This window comes from Mobula birostris, chromosome 27, assembly GCF_030028105.1.
Source record: "Mobula birostris isolate sMobBir1 chromosome 27, sMobBir1.hap1, whole genome shotgun sequence".
Taxonomy (NCBI): domain Eukaryota; kingdom Metazoa; phylum Chordata; class Chondrichthyes; order Myliobatiformes; family Myliobatidae; genus Mobula; species Mobula birostris.
In genome coordinates, this window is record NC_092396.1 from 39,724,232 (window position 1) to 39,742,701 (window position 18,470).

At 44.5% G+C, this 18,470-nt stretch overlaps 1 protein-coding gene across 1 annotated transcript in view; it reads left to right on the forward strand.

Annotated features, from left to right (window-relative positions):
- Positions 1-18,470, forward strand: part of disp3 (dispatched RND transporter family member 3) — a 310,321-nt gene that overhangs the window by 199,030 nt on the left and 92,821 nt on the right. Inside the window, exon 9 of the mRNA XM_072244981.1 lies at positions 1,898-2,059. Within this exon, the coding sequence (XP_072101082.1) occupies positions 1,898-2,059 (162 nt within the window). The remainder of the gene's footprint in view (positions 1-1,897; positions 2,060-18,470) is intronic.

The window sequence follows — 18,470 nt, forward strand, 5'->3', positions numbered from 1 at the left end:
TGTACCAGTCAATAATGCCAAACCCCTCCACACATCTCCCTCTGTTCTTCCTTTAACCTTGCACCCCTTCCTCTGACCCTGCTGTCATGGGGTCTCTTGGTAGAAAAAGAAAAACATGACTTAAAGGATACATGATATGCATTCCTCTTTTCCACTGAAGGAATTAGTACATGACAAATAGTGGGAATTTTTGAGGGGTAACTTTTACTGTTTGTTTATTACATATTGCCAAATATATTGGTTACTTCTCATTACATATTGAAAGATCCTAAAATTACTTTCTGTACTATTCAGGCATTTCCTGAAACATCCTTGCAAAATTCATTATCCAATGGATTCATTTTTAGTGAAGAGAAGGGAGCAAAGGCAGACATTCAGCACCTGAGCCTGTTCTATCACCCGTGGGGCAAGCACGCTTGATATCTCAGCCCATTTTAGTTCATGTTATCTACCAACAGAATTTGTAGTCAAGAAACTCTCTATGGGCATTCAGAGCTTAATGAAAATCATTCTGCCTTTGCCTTCTTTCTTCAACAGTTGGGTAGAATAATGCTCGGATCAATGGAATTTTGGAAGATGACAACAAGTGAATTTATGTCATCTTTCCTGAAGTTCAAAATGCAGATCATCAGGTCCTGGGTGTTTATTTCCTTCCAGTCCCATCAATTCCCATGGTCATTTCTTCACCCATGCTAATCTCTTTCAGATTCTCATTCCCACTAATTCATATTGTCCCCAAGTATATCCAGGAAATTTTCCTTTTTAATTTGTGGACAGGAACAAAATATTTGTTTAATTTCTCTGTCTCTTCCTTAATCACCAACATAATGTCCCTATCTCAGGTTATATGATACTCAAATCAACCTTCACAAATCCTTTTCAATTACTCATAGAAGCACTTTCAGCCTGGTGTTTCTTGCAATGTTACTTTGGTACTCTGCTTTCCATTTCCTTATGGGTTTCTTGGTCCTCTTCTGCGGAATTCTGAAATGCTTCCAATCCTCAAGCTTTCTGCTCTTATTGGGAATATTTTCTTTGATGGAAGCAAAAAAGGAGGATGGGTCTCTTCAGCCCACGTCCCTTCTGCCATTCAGTACAATCATGGCTGATCCTTTATCTCAATACTCCCATTTCCTCCTCAGACCCCTTGTGCTTTGAAATATGTTTATCTTCTTTGTAAATATATCCCTTGTCCTCTGTGGTAGTGAATAAAATAACTTTACCACCCTCTGAGTGAAGAAATCTCTCATTGTTTCAGACCTAAATTTTGTCCTCATATCCTGAGACTCCCCAGCAGTCAGGGAAAAATTTACTCTGCATCCATATTATTTCTGAATCACTTGGCTCTTCTGCAACCAAGACTGTGTAAGGCACACATGTGCTTCAATCCTATTTTATTTATTTAACTTTTCCATCAAGCTTCCAGATTCAATCACTCACCTATACACCAGGGGTCATTTACAGTGGCCAGTTATCCTATCAAGCAGTATGTCTTTGGGAAGTGGAAGGAAACAGGAGCGCTTTGGGGAAAGCCAAAAGGTCGCAGGAAAGATATGCGAACTCCAGACACCACCAGTGGTCAGTATCGAACCTGGGACACTGGAGATGAGGGGCAGCTGCTCCACCAATTTGCCACTGTGCTGCTGACTCCTGTCAGAATTTTTAACAAATATTGTTATTAAATTCCGTTGTTAGTGATGGGTGACAACTTTACTAGGCCTCTTGTGTTTTAGAGGTACAGGCCTTTATTGTAAATCTTAATTTATCTCCCATTCGCACAACCCAACTTAGACCTCTTCAATATCAAAGAAAGCCATATAACCCTCTAAATAAAAGTGTTCCTGTTCCATGAGAGAGAATCATGTTTTATTGATCTGCATGTGTTTCCTCTTTCCAGGTCTCTATGTTATTACCCTGGTGATGTCCATCGGTTTCACAACACAACTGCGCCCTGCCAGCCGGGCCCCATTACTCTTCAGCCCTGACACCAACATTCAGGTGCTCCTCGACCTCAAATATAACCTCAGTGCAGAGGGCATTTCATGTGTTACCTGCTCAGGTGAGATCATTGAACCGTTACAAACATTCATTTACCACCGGAAGAACAGGCGCAGTGCTGAGGATCTATAAATTACTTAGTTCCTGAAAGTACTACGTGATATTAACTTTTATTTGTAGAAGGAGCTAAGAAATCAAAATAGAACCAAGTGGTGACATAATCATATAGGTGAATATACTATGATCTGTGCTTCTCCTGGAGGCTCATGAAAGACTAACCTAGAAATTAGACTAATTTGTACCTGCTTTTTGCACAAGTTGCGTCTAAAATATCTTTAATGCATGTTTTATTGATTGAGCGACACTTCCTTTGGAATCTTGAAAATCAAAGCTGTAGAAGCTGGAAATCTGAAATAAATACAGAATTGCTTCAAGGGTCACTGACTGAAATGTTAACTCTGTTTTTCTTTGCACAGATGCTCACTGACCTGCTGAGTATTTTCTGTTTGAACCTTGTTCAGCATTTTTCCAGCATTGTTCTGGATAGGAAGGATTTACTTTCCTTGGGCAATAGAGCATGGAGGGAAGATCTAATAGAAGTGTACAATATTATGAGAAGGATAAGCAGTAAGAAATTTTTCCTTTGGCAGATATGTTGAAGACTGAAGGACAATGTTTGGTAAAAGGTTTAGCAGAGAATTTATTCTCCTTTGGGATAAATGGAATGAGTATAGATAGATACTTTATTGATCTCAAAGGAAATTACGGTGTCACAGTAGGATTACAAATGCACAGATATACAAATATTAGATGAGAAGTAAGAAAGAATAAAATTTAAGTTACCTCAAGCAGTCTAATAGGAAGGGATCATCACTTCCCTGGCTTTAGCTTGACTCATCACAGAGCCTAAAGGTCGAAGGTAAGAACATCCTCATATAGCGCTTTTTGAAGTTCTCTTAGTCTATTACGAAAAGTGCCGCTCTGTTCAGCCAATCTGGCATGCAGATCATGAGAAACATTGTCCAGAATTGCCAGGATTTTCTGTAGAGTCTTTTGTTCTACCTCAGCCTCCAGTGCATCCAGTTTGACTCCTATAACAGAGCCAGCCTTTCTAATCAGTTTATTGAGCCTGTTGGCATCACCCGTGTTGAGGCCATTGCCCCAGCACATCACCGCTTAGAAGATTGTACTGGCAACAACAGATTGGTAGAACATGTGAAGGAGAGGCCTGTATACGCCAAAGGACCTCAGTCTCCTCAGGAAATAGAGGTGACTCTGGCCCTTCTTGTACACAGCCTCTGTGTTGGTGCTCCACTGAAGTCTGTCATCCGGGTGCACCCCCCAGGTACTTGTAGGTCTTCATCACATCCACATCCTCACCATCAGTAGTAACAGGGAGTAGTAGAGGGTTAGTCTTCCTAAAGTCCATCACTATCTCCTTTGACTTATTGATGTTGAGCTGCAGATGATTCAGCTTGCACCAATTGACAAAGTCCTTCACCAGAGCCCTGTATTCATCCTCCCATCCTCCCTTCATACACCCAAATATAGCTGAGTCATCAGAGGATTTCTGCAAATGACATGACTCAGTGTTGTATCTAAAGTCCGAGGTATACAGGCTAAACAGGAAGGGAGCCAATGCAGTCCTCTGTGGGGCCTCAGAGCTGCTTACAGCCAAGGCTGACACACATCTCTGAAGCCGCACAAACTGTGGTCTGTCAGTCAGATAATCCATTCTCCAGGATACAGGGAAGTGCCGCTATGATCTTCATAGAGCTGTCCTGCTTATCCATATGGGAGTAGACTCTGTTCAGCCGGTAGATGGCAGCATCATCAACTCCAGTGTGCTTCTGGTAAGCAAACGACAGGGGATCAAGAGCTGATCTGACCAGAGGTCAGAGGTGACTCAGGACCAGGGTCTTCATGATGTGTGAGGTCAGGGCTACTGTACAGTTGTCATTCGGTTGGCTGTTCTTGGGTACCTGGGACACATGATGTTTTCCACACAGTTGGGACTCTTTCCAGCCTGAAACTCAGATTGAAAGTGCACTGGAGAACTCTGCACAGCTGCTCAGCACACTCCTTCAGGACCTTGGGGTTCATGCCATCCCGTCTCAATGCCTTGTCACGGCTGAGTTTCTCCAGCGCCCTTCTCACTTGCTCAGTAGTGAAGGTGAGTCCATGATGGCTGGGGAGTCGCTGGAAGATGGGGGCTGGGGAACAATAGCAATAGGTATGTGGAGGTGTGGATGGTAGTTACATGGCAAGGAGGGGATGTAGACAGTGGTAGCCTGTGTCGTTCATCCACATCTGGAACTGGGGGGAGGAGGGGTGGCATTGGTGCTGAGGGAGGTGTGGGTGTCTTGGTCTGTTGTGCTGAGGGAGCATTGGGTGTCTTGGTCTGTTGTGCTGAGGGGGCATTGGGTGTCTTGGTCTGTTGTGCTGAGGGGGCATTGGGTGACTTGGTCTGTTGTCAGAGGGGGCAGTGGGTGTCTTGGTCTGTTGTGCTGAGGGAGCAGTGGGTGTCTTGGTCTGTTGTGCTGAGGGAGCAGTAAGTGTCTTGGTCTGTTGTGCTGAGGGAGGTGTGGGTGTCTTGGTCTGTTGTGCTGAGGGAGGTGTGGGTGTCTTGGTCTGTTGTGCTGAGGGAGGTGTGGGTATCTTGGTCTGTTGTGCTAAGGGGGCAGTGGGTGTCTTGGTCTGTTGTGCTAAGGGGGCATTGGGTGTCTTGGTCTGTTGTGCTGAGGGGGCAGTGGGTGTCTTGGACTGGTGTGCTGAGGGAGCAGTGGGTGTCTTGGTCTGTTGTGCTGGGTGGGCTATGGGTGTCTTGGTCTGTTGTGCTGAGGGAGCAGTGGGTGTTTTGGTCTGTTGTGCTGAGGGAGCAGTGGGTGTCTTGGTCTGTTGTGCTGAGGGAGGTGTGGGTATCTTGGTCTGTTGTGCTGAGGGAGCAGTGGGTATCTTGGTCTGTTGTGCTGAGGGGGCATTGGGTGACTTGGTCTGTTGTCAGAGGGGGCAGTGGGTGTCTTGGTCTGTTGTGCTGAGGGAGCAGTGGGTGTCTTGGTCTGTTGTGCTGAGGGAGCAGTAAGTGTCTTGGTCTGTTGTGCTGAGGGAGGTGTGGGTGTCTTGGTCTGTTGTGCTGAGGGAGGTGTGGGTGTCTTGGTCTGTTGTGCTGAGGGAGGTGTGGGTGTCTTGGTCTGTTGTGCTGAGGGAGCATTGGGTGTCTTGGTCTGTTGTGCTGAGGGGGCATTGGGTGTCTTGGTCTGTTGTGCTGAGGGGGCAGTGGGTGTCTTGGACTGGTGTGCTGAGGGGGCAGTGGGTGTCTTGGTCTGTTGTGCTGAGGGGGCATTGGGTGTCTTGGACTGGTGTGCTGAGGGGGCAGTGGGTGTTTTGGTCTGTTGTGCTGAGGCAGCAGTGGGTGTCTTGGTCTGTTGTGCTGAGGGAGCAGTAAGTGTCTTGGTCTGTTGTGCTGAGGGAGGTGTGGGTATCTTGGTCTGTTGTGCTGAGGGAGGTGTGGGTATCTTGGTCTGTTGTGCTGAGGGAGGTGTGGGTGTCTTGGTCTGTTGTGCTGAGGGAGGTGTGGGCGTCTTGGTCTGTTGTGCTGAGGGAGCAGTGGGTATCTTGGTCTGTTGTGCTAAGGGGGCAGTGGGTGTCTTGGTCTGTTGTGCTGAGGGATCAGTGGGTATCTTGGTCTGTTGTGCTAAGGGGGCAGTGGGTGTCTTGGTCTGTTGTGCTGAGGGAGCAGTGGGTATCTTGGTCTGTTGTGCTGAGGGAGCAGTGGGTATCTTGGTCTGTTGGGCTGAGAGAGGTGTGGATGTCTTGGTCTGTTGTGCTGAGGGAGCAGTAAGTGTCTTGGTCTGTTGTGCTGAGGGAGGTGTGGATGTCTTGGTCTGTTGTGCTGAGGGAGCAGTGGGTGTCTTGGTCTGTTGTACTGAGGGAGCAGTGGGTATCTTGGTCTGTTGTGCTGAGGGAGCAGTGGGTATCTTGGTCTGTTGTGCTGAGGGGGCAGTGGGTGTCTTGGTCTGTTGTGCTGAGGGAGCAGTGGGTGTCTTGGTCTGTTGTGCTGAGGGAGCAGTAAGTGTCTTGGTCTGTTGTGCTGAGGGAGGTGTGGGTGTCTTGGTCTGTTGTGCTGAGGGAGGTGTGGGTATTTTGGTCTGTTGTGCTGAGGGAGCATTGGGTGTCTTGGTCTGTTGTGCAGAGGGGGCAGTGGGTGTCTTGGTCTGTTGTGCTGAGGGAGCAGTGGGTGTCTTGGTCTGTTGTGCTGAGGGAGCAGTAAGTGTCTTGGTCTGTTGTGCTGAGGGAGGTGTGGGTGTCTTGGTCTGTTGTGCTGAGGGAGGTGTGGGTATCTTGGTCTGTTGTGCTGAGAGAGCAGTGGGTATCTTGGTCTGTTGTGCTAAGGGGGCAGTGGGTGTCTTGGTCTGTTGTGCTAAGGGGGCATTGGGTGTCTTGGTCTGTTGTGCTGAGGGGGCAGTGGGTGTCTTGGACTGGTGTGCTGAGGAGGCAGTGGGTGTCTTGGTCTGTTGTGCTGAGGGAGGTGTGGGTGTCTTGGTCTGTTGTGCTGGGTGGGCTATGGGTGTCTTGGTCTGTTGTGCAGAGGGTGCAGTGGGTGTCTTGGTCTGGTGTGCTGAGGGAGGTGTGGGTGTTTTGGTCTGTTGTGCTGAGGCAGCAGTGGGTGTCTTGGTCTGTTGTGCTGAGGGAGCAGTAAGTGTCTTGGTCTGTTGTGCTGAGGGAGGTGTGGATGTCTTGGTCTGTTGTGCTGAGGGAGCAGTGGGCGTCTTGGTCTGTTGTGCTGAGGGAGCAGTGGGTATCTTGGTCTGTTGTGCTGAGGGAGCAGTGGGTGTCTTGGTCTGTTGTGCTGAGGGAGCAGTTGGTGTCTTGGTCTGTTGTGCTGAGGGAGGTGTGGGTGTCTTGGTCTGTTGTGTTGAGGGAGCAGTGGGTGTCTTGGTCTGTTGTGCTGAGGGAGCAGTAAGTGTCTTGGTCTGTTGTACTGAGGGAGGTGTGGGTGTCTTGGTCTGTTGTGCTGAGGGAGGTGTGGGTATCTTGGTCTGTTGTGCTGAGGGAGGTGTGGGCGTCTTGGTCTGTTGTGTTGAGGGAGCAGTGGGTATCTTGGTCTGTTGTGCTAAGGGGGCAGTGGGTGTCTTGGTCTGTTGTGCTAAGGGGGCATTGGGTGTCTTGGTCTGTTGTGCTGAGGGGGCAGCGGGTGTCTTGGTCTGTTGTGCTGAGGGGGCATTGGGTGTCTTGGTCAGTTGTGCTGGGTAGGCTGTGGGTGTCTTGGTCTGTTGTGCTGAGGGGGCATTGGGTGTCTTGGTCTGTTGTGCTGAGGGGGCATTGGGTGTCTTGGTCAGTTGTGCTGGGTAGGCTGTGGGTGTCTTGGTCTGTTGTGCTGAGGGGGCATTGGGTGTCTTGGTCACTTGTGCTGAGTAGGCTGTGGGTGTCTTGGTCTGGTGTGCTGAGGGAGGTGTGGGTGTTTTGGTCTGTTGTGCTGAGGGAGCAGTTGGTGTCTTGGTCTGTTGTGCTGAGGGAGGTGTGGGTGTCTTGGTCTGTTGTGCTGAGGGGGCATTGGGTGTCTTGGTCTGTTGTGCTAAGGGGCATTGGGTGTCTTGGTCTGTTGTGCTGAGGGAGGCGTGGGTGTCTTGGTCTGTTGTGCTGAGGGAGGCGTGGGTGTGAACAGGAGGGCAATCACCAAACATATTGAATAATTGGTTTAACTCATTAGCCTATTCACAGCTGCATTCAAAGGCTCTACAGCCTGGCTGATTGAAGCCAATGATGTTCTTCATGCCTCTCCACACCCCCTGTATGCTCCTCTACCCAAGCTTGTTCTCCGGCTTCCTCCTCTATTTCTCCTTAGCCAGCTTGATTTTCTCCTTTAGCTTCCTCTGCACATTTCAATTCCTCTGTCTCCTGATCTAAATGCTCCTTTTTTGTGGTTGAGAAGAGCCTTCAGATCACTGGTGACCCATGGTTTGTTGTTGTTCGGGAAGCTGCGAATGGTTCTTGATGGTCTTACAGTGTCCGCTCAGAAGTTGATGTAGCCAGTGATGCAATCATCAAGTTCATTAATGTCCTTCCCATATAGTTCACAAACTACATTCCAGTCAGCAGCCCTTCAAGGCCCTGATGGCCTCTGGAGACCATTTCTTTACTATCTTGGTGGTAGCTAGCTGTTGCTGTACTTTGGGCTTATACAAGGGCATGAGGTGAACCAGTTTGTGATCTGATCCTCCAAGTCGGGGGAGAGCCGTGAAGCTGTATGCATCTTTAATATTTGCATACAAGAGATCCAGTGTTTTATTTTCTCTTCTATGACACTTGACAAACTGATCGAAGGTGGGTTGGTTTGTCGAGAGAGAAACATGGTTGAAGTCTCCTGATACTGCAATGAATGCGTTGGGGTTTTGAGTCTGGAGTCTCGTGATGGTAGATGGGTCAGTATGGACATGGTGGGCCAAAGTGGTGGGCTGAAGAGGCTGTTTCTATTACATGATACCATGACTCATATCTCACACACATTGTTACCCTCACAGTACTTATTGCTGCCTTGCACAGTGAGATCTACACATTGCAGCCTCTGCAGAGTGATGATCCATGCAACAGTGTGGCCTGGAGCCTTTCATAGCGTGAAGCCATGCTACACCAGCAACCATGGTGGGAGCAGGGCCTCAGGGAAACACAATGCTAACATAGCTGGCCCCTTCACCTTCTTTCCTGCTATATTATAAATGAAATTGATAAAGAAAGCCAAGGCTTCCAAGATCATAAGACATAGAAACCTAATTAGGCTATTTGTCCCATTGAGTCTGCTCTGCCATTCTGCCATGGCTGATTTGTTATCCATCTCTAACCTATTCTCCTGCCTACTCCCCATGACCTATGGCACTCTTTCTTACTAATCAAGAACCTATCAACCTCCACCTTAAATATACCCAGTGACTTAGCCTCCACAGCCATCTGTGACAATGAATTCCACAGTTTCCCCACCCTCTGGTTAAAGAAATTCCTCTTCATCTCTGTTTTAAAGAGACACCTGTCTATCTGAATCTCTCCCCTCTGGTTCTCGACTCCCCCACGAGAGGGAACATCCTCTCCAGCTCCACTCCATCTAGGCTTTCCAATATTCAACAGCTTTCAATGAGACTCCGTGCCAGAGACTTGGTTACTGCAGCTTTCCCCTGTTACATCATTCCCCCCTCCACCCCAAAAGTATTCAAATCAGTTTTCTTATTACTGAGAGAAACAACCACAGTGGCACTCAGCGATGTCAGCCTGTTCCTTTCCCAGTCCTGACAGTCACCCAGCTACCTGCCTCCTGCCTCCTGTAACTGAGGGGTGACTACATCCCTGTAGATCCTCCTCTTTCTCCCACAGAAGACGAAGTTCATCCAGCTGCAGCTCAGTTCTCTAACTTTATTTGTGAGGCTGCAGCTGGATGCACCTCATACAGATACAGTCATCAGGGAGACTGACCTTGGAGCCATTCTAACGACCCTAGCTGTGTACTGATAGACAAACAATGATTTTTTAAAACTTAGCAGAAATTCATCTAGAGCTTGAACCAAAGCTTGACCACTCTAACACTGGCTGCTCCACTTAAACCTAAGTACCTTTTATTGGCTTTTGCCAAGTCCATTATGGATCGTTATGAGTGAAACCCATTGATAAGTCCTGAAAGACTCCAAGCTCATCTTAAATCTTGTGCTGCGTCACCTACAAGCGACTACTCGCAATGAATGAAGCCTGTCGAAAAACAATCCCAATCTTCCAATGATTCTAACCAGCTAAGGCATGCCAGCTTTGTTCTTCATGGTAGCTTCTATTGGAAACCATGTGACTTACATTTTCTTTGAAAGTCGACAATCAGACATTAGCTATAAACGCAACATCATTTTAGGGAACAAAGTAATGGTGAACTGCAGTTGTTTGTCATACTTCGAAAAATGCCAGTCAAAGGAAAATATGGTCATTTTCTCTTCGTTTTAGTAGTTTTTGGGAAATGTCAAATATTCGATATTAGTTGTCATTCTCTGGAGATGCCAGGTGTGAGCTGGAGAAGCTATTCTGTAATTATCCATAAATATGAGCTATCATGTAGCAACAAAATCCTGTGCCCTCAAAAGCCACCCTGAATGTATAGTAATACCAGTATACCTGTCAAATATCTGTAAAACCTCTCCCACCTTTGTAAAACCAAATACTTGATATGAGCACACACTATAAGAATGTCTGTACAATGCTTAAGAGATACAAAATCCACATTTACATACACCAGTTAACAGTCTTTGTACAGAGGAAATATTAACATTGCTGTTTCAGCCAGTGAGTTGGAAACAGATTTTGATTTGCCGAGTCCAGGTAATCACGACTGGAACAACTGCAGAGTCTCTTGAGGACACCAGGATTATTTCAAAGCAAAATTGAGTGAGCAGAGCATAATGCCAACTACTTGAATAATATCAGTCCCAATAATGCATCCTGCAGATGGGAATATTGCAATCATTTTATAAAGCCAAATATGTGCTACAACTCTGTTTACGGGAACGGAAAGTGAGGCAGAATTGGCAACGGGTACGGTTGCTCCGCTGGTTACATGAGGGGAGATCTGTCTGTAAACTGATTTCTCTGTAAGTCAGAAATGGTAATCCATATTATAGTGCTCTGCATATACTTACTATGATTCTTTCATTTCCTTAAATAATGACCCTAACACTAGTGTGGCCAAGAGGTTAAGGCGTTGGACTAGTGATCTGAAGGTCGCGAGTTCGGGCCTCAGCTGAGGCAGCATGTTGTGTCCTTGAGCAAGGCACTTAACCACACATTACTCCTGCACATTTATAGCCCAATGGCAACGGTTGGTGCAATATGGACAAGATAAGACAAGACTACCCATAATTAAACTAATAAAGTACACACTGCATCCACTCATTAATGAATACTATGTAGCATTTTATTATTATTTCTAGCTTGAAAAATGCTTTAAAAATATATGGGAGAATTTGTAGAAAGGCAGATTTCAATGATGTAACCCAGGGAACCCCTGTATTTGGTTCTGCACTTCAAGATGTTTCTGACAGCTACTGATTTGTGCACTACTTGCACAGATTTGTGCAATAATAACACCCGATACAGATTTTGAAATCTCTAAATAACTTGAAATCAGAGACTAAAAGACACTGGCACAGTTAGTGGGGCTGCTTCTCACAGCTCCAGTGACCCAGGTTACATCCTAACCTCTGGCTGTTGTCTGTCTGGAGCTTCTACAATCTCCCTGTGGTTGCGTGGGTTTTCTCTGGATTTTCTGGAGTTTCTCATTCACCCAAAAATGTGTTGGCAGATTAATTGGACAGAGCAAGCATGTTGGTAAGTACTAGGGGCCACTGGGGGGATTGATGGGAGAATAAAGTGCTTTAGAGCAGAACTAATGTGGAAGTAGGTGTTTGAAGGTCATTGGAACTCAGCAGGCAGGTGGAGGGCTGCTTCCATGATATACACGAACGTAGAACAGCTCAGTAGCATAGTGGCTAGCACAATGCTTATAAGTTGCAGCAACCTGTGTTCAGTTCCATTGCTACCTGTCAGGACTTTGTACATTCTCCCTGTGATCAAGTGCTTGGGTTTCCTCATACAGTCAAAGACATACCGGTTGGTAGGTTAATTGGGCGTTGTAAATTGTTCTGTGATTAGGCTAGGATTAAATCCAGGGATTGCTGGGTGGTGAGGCTCAAAGGATCAGAAGGGCTGATTCTGCATTGTATCTCAATATCAGAATGAAATAAATAAATGTAGTTCTCCACAACTCTGTACGGCAAGGAAGAAGGCGAGTGAAACCATTGAGACTGCTGTTTGGAAAAACAATGAAATTTATCGCAGACCCTCATCTTCTCCCAAAGAAGAGGATAGTAACAGATTGCCTGCTGGATCATTGTTGAGTGCGGCACTGTCCTGAATCCAAACATATACAGTTACTCTATTTAATTGGTATAATGGCATTTCTCTCATTCATGTTTTTCTGTGTGTACATGATGTAAAGGTAACAGAGAAGACAAAATCGCCCTTTACATCTTTGATCACAGAAGCTTTAATTCTCCTTTTAAAACCAATATTGGGATAATATTGAAATCTATTTCATGCAGTTGTGCTCCATCTGGATATCTAGCCCATCAAAAGCATGGATTTGGGAGAGTCGCTTGCTTTTCCAAAATTTGCTTTTTTGCCTTTTTCTTGCTCGTCTTCTTTAGATATCATTGAGTAAGATCTTCCTCTGTGCTAAATCTCTTCAGAGACCTCTGATTAAGCTCTTGTTCTATGCTTATCTTATCTAGAGATTTTCAAATAAGGTCATTGTCATTACTCAGCCTTTTCCAGAAACTCATGAGTAAGGGCTTCCGTTACACCAGTTATCAATCAAGAATATTGCAGTGCAGACCGGGAATCTAATTAGAGGCATCGATATACTTCATGGTTTTGTAAAGAAATGATATATTTAAGTCAGAATTAGAGTCAGGTTTAATATCACCTGCATATGTTGTGAAATTTGTTAACTTTACAGCAGCAGTACAATGCACACATGATAAATAGAGAAAAAATGAATTACTGTAAGTATATATATGTGCATTAAATAGTTAAATTTAAAAATAGTAGTGCAAAAACAGAGATAATTAAAAAATAGTGAGGTAGTGTTCATGAGTTCAATGTCCATTTAGGAATCGTATGGCAGAGGGGAAGAAGCTGTTCCTGAATCGCTGAGTGTGTGCCTTCAGGCTTCTATACTTCCTTCCTGATGGAACAAAAAGAAGAGGGCATGTCCTGTGTGATGGGGGTCCATAATAATAGACACCGCCTTTCTGAGGCACTGCTACTTGTAGATGTCTTGGACACTACAGAGGCTAGTACGCATGATGGAACTGACTAATTTTACAACTTTCTGCAGCTTCCTTTGATCCTATGCAGCACTCCCCACCCCCCACAGCAGATGGTGATGCAGTCTGTCAGAATGCTCTCCATGGTAAATCTCCTCAAACTCCTAATGAAATACAGTTGCTGTCTTACCTTCTTTATGTCTGCATTGATCTCTTGTGTCCAGGTTAGATCCTCAGATATTGACAGCCAGGAATTGAAATTGCTCACTCTCTCCACTTCTGATCCCTGTTTGGTTTGTGTTCCCTCATCTTACCCTTCCTGAAATGCACAATCAGCTCTTTGGTCTTACTGATGTTGAGTACAAGGTTGTTGTTGTGACACCACTCAACTAGCTGGTATATCTCACTCCTGTACACCCTCGTGTCTCCATCTGAAATTCCGTCTACAATGTTTGTATCGCCAGCAAATATATAGATGGCATTAGAGCTATGCCCAGCCACGCAGTAATGGGTATAGAGAGAGTAGAGCTGTGGGCTAAGCACACACCCCTGAGTGTGCCGGTGTTGATTGTCAGCAAGGAGGAGATGCTATTATCAATCTACACAGATGGTGGTCTTCCAGTTAGCAAGTTGAGGATCTAATTGCAGAGGGAGAGTCAGAGGTCCAGGTTTTGTAGCGTTTTAATCAGAACTGCAGGAATGATGGTGTTAAACACTGAGCTATAGTCAATGAATAGCATCCTGATATAGGTGCTTGTATTGTCCAGGTGACCTAAGGCCTCGTGAAGAGCCATTGAGATGGTATCTGGCATAGAACTATTGTGGAAATAGGCAAACTGCAGTGGATCCAGGTCCTTGCTGAGGCAGGAGTTCATTCTAGCCATGACCAATCTTCAAAGCATTTCAGCACTGTAGATGAGAGTGCCACTGAACGATAATTGTTAAGACAGCTCACACTACTCTTCTTGAGCACTGGTATGATTATTGCCCTTTTGAAGCAGGTGGGTACTTCTGATTGTAGCAGTGAGAGGTTGAAAATGGCCTTGAGTACACCCGCCAGTTGTTCAGCACAAGTTTTCAGAGCCTTACCATGTGCTCCATTGGGGCCTGCCGCCTTGCAAGGCTTCACCCTCCTGAAAGGCAACCCAATGTCGGCTTCTGAGACAGAGATCACAAAGTCACCAGATGCAGTAGGGATCCTCACAGCTGTAATTATATTCTCCCTTTCTAAGCAGGCATTAATGAAGCATCGCTGCCATTCATGATGTTGGGTTTCGCATTATAGGAAGTAATGGCCTGCAAAGTCTGCCAGAGTCGACATACATTCAATATCACCTCCAACCTCTCTTGGAATTCTTTCTTCATTCTTGAAATAGCCATCTGCAAGTCATACCTGGTTTTCTTGAAAAGACGTGGGTCGCCAGACCTAAATGCCACCAATCTAGCCCTCAGCAGACGATGAACCTCCTGATTCATCCACGGCTTTTGGCTTGGGAATGTACTATAAGTTTTGTGGGCAAACACACATCCACACAGGTTTCAATCAGGTTGGTGACAACTGTGGCATACTCATCCTGACTCAAAGGTGAGTCCCTGAATGGAGTCCAGTCCTCCGATTCAAAGCAGTCCTGTAGGCAATCCTCTGCTTCCCTTGTACATATCTTCTTGGTCCTCACCACTGGTGCTGCAGTCTTCAGTCTCTGCCTATACTCAGGGAGTAGAAGTACAACCTGGTGATCAGACTTTCCAAAGTGTGGGTGTGGAAAAGCACAGTAAGCTCTTTTTTTTGTGTAATTTATGTTCTATTGAATTTCATCATCAAACAAACATTTCCACAAGATGTATTTCAGAAACTGTACATATATATCATATAATCATATTTGTCACAAATCTCTACATAATACTTATCTGAGGTATACACTTATAGAAAGGAGAGGAAAGAAAGAACAATCATAAGAAAACTATGTACAGAGTAGGGAGTGATCTTTTTTTTAACAACATATTCATTGACTTGTGAGAATAAAATCAGACCTGTGAGGTGTTATGTAGTTAAACCATTTTTTCCAGTATGAATAAAATTGTTCCAACTTATGATTAACAGATGCTGTTATCTTCTCCATTTTGTAAATATCCATTGTAATTTCCATCCATACATTTAAAGTTGGGCTCTCCTGAGATAACTATTTCCTGGTAAGGGTCTTTTTACCAGCCACCAGCAGTACATTCATTAAATATTTATCTCTTTTCAGCCTTTCTTAAGGTATAAACCCAAAATATATGATCTTACTCTCCAAGGGTATTTCACATTTAAAGATGTCTTGTAGGGCATTATGTATCCCACTCCAATAGTCTTTGATAACGGGGCATTCCCAGAAAATATGATAATGGTTTGCATTTTGATTTCCACAATTTCTCCGGCAAACAGTGGGGTTACTATCATAATGGGATTTCTGAATAAAATATCTTATCAAGTTTTTCCACCTGAACTCTCTCCATTTCTGTGAACTGGTACACTTCCATTGATACCTCCATATTATTGTCCAGTCTTCCTCAGATATTATTATCCCTCCTTCCTTCTCCCATTTTGTTTTAATGTATGAAGTCGAATGTGTTTTAAGATTTGACAAACCCTTATACAGGCTTGAAATGATTCTACTACCGTTGTCTGAATTATATGCTTTTCTAAATAGCTCTATCAGACATGTACTTGCCTTGGTTACATTTTTAACCGTCCTATTAACATACTGTCGCAACTGTAAATACCAGTAAAAGTCTTGTTTTTCTAATAAGTGTTTCTCTTTGAGCATTTCAAAACTGAACAGTGTTCCTTCTTTCATTATATTGCAAATAGCTGTTATTCCTTTAGCTGTCCAGTCCTTAAATCTAGCAACCAGTTTATTCGGCGTAAAATCCGAGTCATATGCACACCATTTAAGAATTGCAATGTCTCTCTCTAGTTTATATCCTTTTATAATAGTTTTCCATATTTTAAGAGTCCATTTCACCCACTGGTTTTCAATATTATTTATGTAACTTTGTAGGATGTTATCAGCCAAAATTGCTTGTATGGGGATGGAAAGTATCTTCTCCTCAATGTTTTTCCATTGAGCGTCATATGATGGGTTGCACCAGCATATTACAGCTCTCAACTGTGCTGCAAAATAATAGTCTCTAAGAGAAGGTAGGCCCCATCCCCCCTTTTCCTTGGCTAATTGCAAAGGCCTTTTACCTTGCCATATATATCTTGATAGCATCTTGTCACAGTAAGCACTCTTGATGGTTGTGTAACAGTGTTCCACTGTGTTGTTTCCTCTGCTACTGCAAGTGATTTGTTGATGATAATTATTTTGTGACTTTTTTAAGCTGGCCTGGTTAAAATCTCCAAAATGATGGGTAAGGTGTCAGGATGTGCTGTTTCATTCCTGTTGATCACATCGCTCAAATCATCTAGAGTGTTTGACATTAGCCTGAGGTGGAATGTACACGGCTACCATAATGATCACTGTAATCTCCCGAGGCAGGTACAATGGATAGCACTTCATTGTGGAATATTCCAGTCTGGTGAGCAGAATTGGGACAACACTGATACATTTGTGCACCAAGAGGAGTTGATCATGAGGCATATACCCCCACCTTTACTTTTGGGAGACTTGACTGTGTGATCCTGATGGTGTATAGTGAACCCATTAATCTGAATCACTGCGATAGGTATGGAAGGGGTTAACCAGGATCCCATGAAACAAAAGATGCAAGCAGTTCTAATATCCCTTTGATACAGCACCCTAGCTCTGAAATCTTCAATTTTCTTTACCAGAGACTGTAAGCTTGCCAGCAAGAAGCTAATTCACAGTTTTCTGGTCCACTTTACTTCTATACTACTTATGGGATATGGTGGGAGTTCAGTAAAATTTATTTATGGAATAAATTAAGAAATTATTTTATCTTCCTATAACATTGTTAAAGTTTGTGAGTTCTCAGTGAAATTGAAGGGTGAATTCCAAGTTGGAGACATATCTATTCTGGTTGGGTTGAGTTGTTCTCTGATTTGGCAATTTACTTGCAAATGTTTCATCACTATGCGAGGAGACATCGTCAATGCACTGTTGATTGTGGTGTGTCTTCCGAATACTTGGCTTTTTTATACATTTCAATCAGCTTATTGGATGTCATCTCGGAAACTCAGGCATTCAGAGGACACACCATGATCGACAGCGCGCTGATGATGCCTCCTCGCATGGAGACAATATGTTTGTGAGTGCAGTAAATTGCCAGGATCGGAGCACACCTCAACCCAACCATCTGCACATCTTCCGAGTTACTTCAAATCAGCCATTCTCCCAGAATTGTGAAATATTCTCTCCAGAATAAAGGCATTGGTAAATTTAATGAGATCAGCAAGAAATCAGAAGTAAGCTGGCTACTTTTGGCATTGACCTGCTGCCAGAACCACAACAGATCTCTCAACTAATGATGCGAATGTGGAAAATGGCACAGGAGCCCTCCTTGTCAAGGGATAGCAAATCCATCAGGTTCAACACTATTCCCAAGACTCTATTTACCTCTTTAAGGTGGCCCAGTTTTAAAAGAACTCTATCCCGAGTATTTACCTCTTTAAGGTGGCCCAGTTTTAAGAACTGCATGTACTTTAGCCACAGGAAGTGACTTCCAGTGAAGATGGCACCTGTATACAATGTTCCTTCCATCGATGTCTTCTGGATAGATTATGCAACCCTATAGTTCACTTCTTTTATGTCTTTTATGTTTGTTTTTCACCTTGGATGTGATTCGGGAACTGTTGGAGCCTGTGATTTGCAGTTTGGAGTTTGACTGGGTGTTCCAGCGCTCTGCAGTCTCTGAGAGGATTCTGGGAGCAGAGGCTGCATGTGTGAACCTCATGTCGAGAAGACTGCAGGACGGGGCGCGAACCAGTGTTTGACTCCATTTCACCAATTAAAGCTCCCATTGTGCACCGATTAAAGGGATGAGGGAGATTGAAGCATCGAGACGAGTGCAGAGGGTGAGGGCTGGCTGCCTGTCTTTTGATCACTGAGGATCGCTCTGCTATGCTACCAGAGGGGGGAGAGCCTGCCACTCTGCCCGGAGAATGTTGCCCAGGTTTTCTGTGCTTTCAATATGGACTTGACTCTCAACTCTTTTTTCAGTCTTATTGTTCATATTCTGTGTTTTTCATCCGACCTTTCTCATTTTTTAGTGTGCAGAGGGGGGTTTGTGGGTTGATGATTGCGCTGCCATTCTTTTCCTTCTTGGTTTCACAGCCACCCAGTGCAGACTTTCAATGTTGTGTACTTTGATAATAAGTGATTGAACCTTGTAGTCATTTCCACCGGTAATTGAGCCATCTGCTTAACTCATGGCAGAGACAAAAGGTTGGGAAACCAAAGAAGAATGTAGAAATGTTTGCTCATTTGCAATGCAGTTTCAAAAATGATCTTCTGAAAGGAATATGCTCAACTTGAATTAACTATTGACCTCCTTTATCACAAATCAGAGGGCAGGTTAATGAAGGAAAGAATAGAATTGAAAAATACAGGCCTTGGTTATCTGCTGCTTCTGGTTGTTTTGCAAGGACAAGCTCATTTTGAAATCTTTCAAAATCTTTGT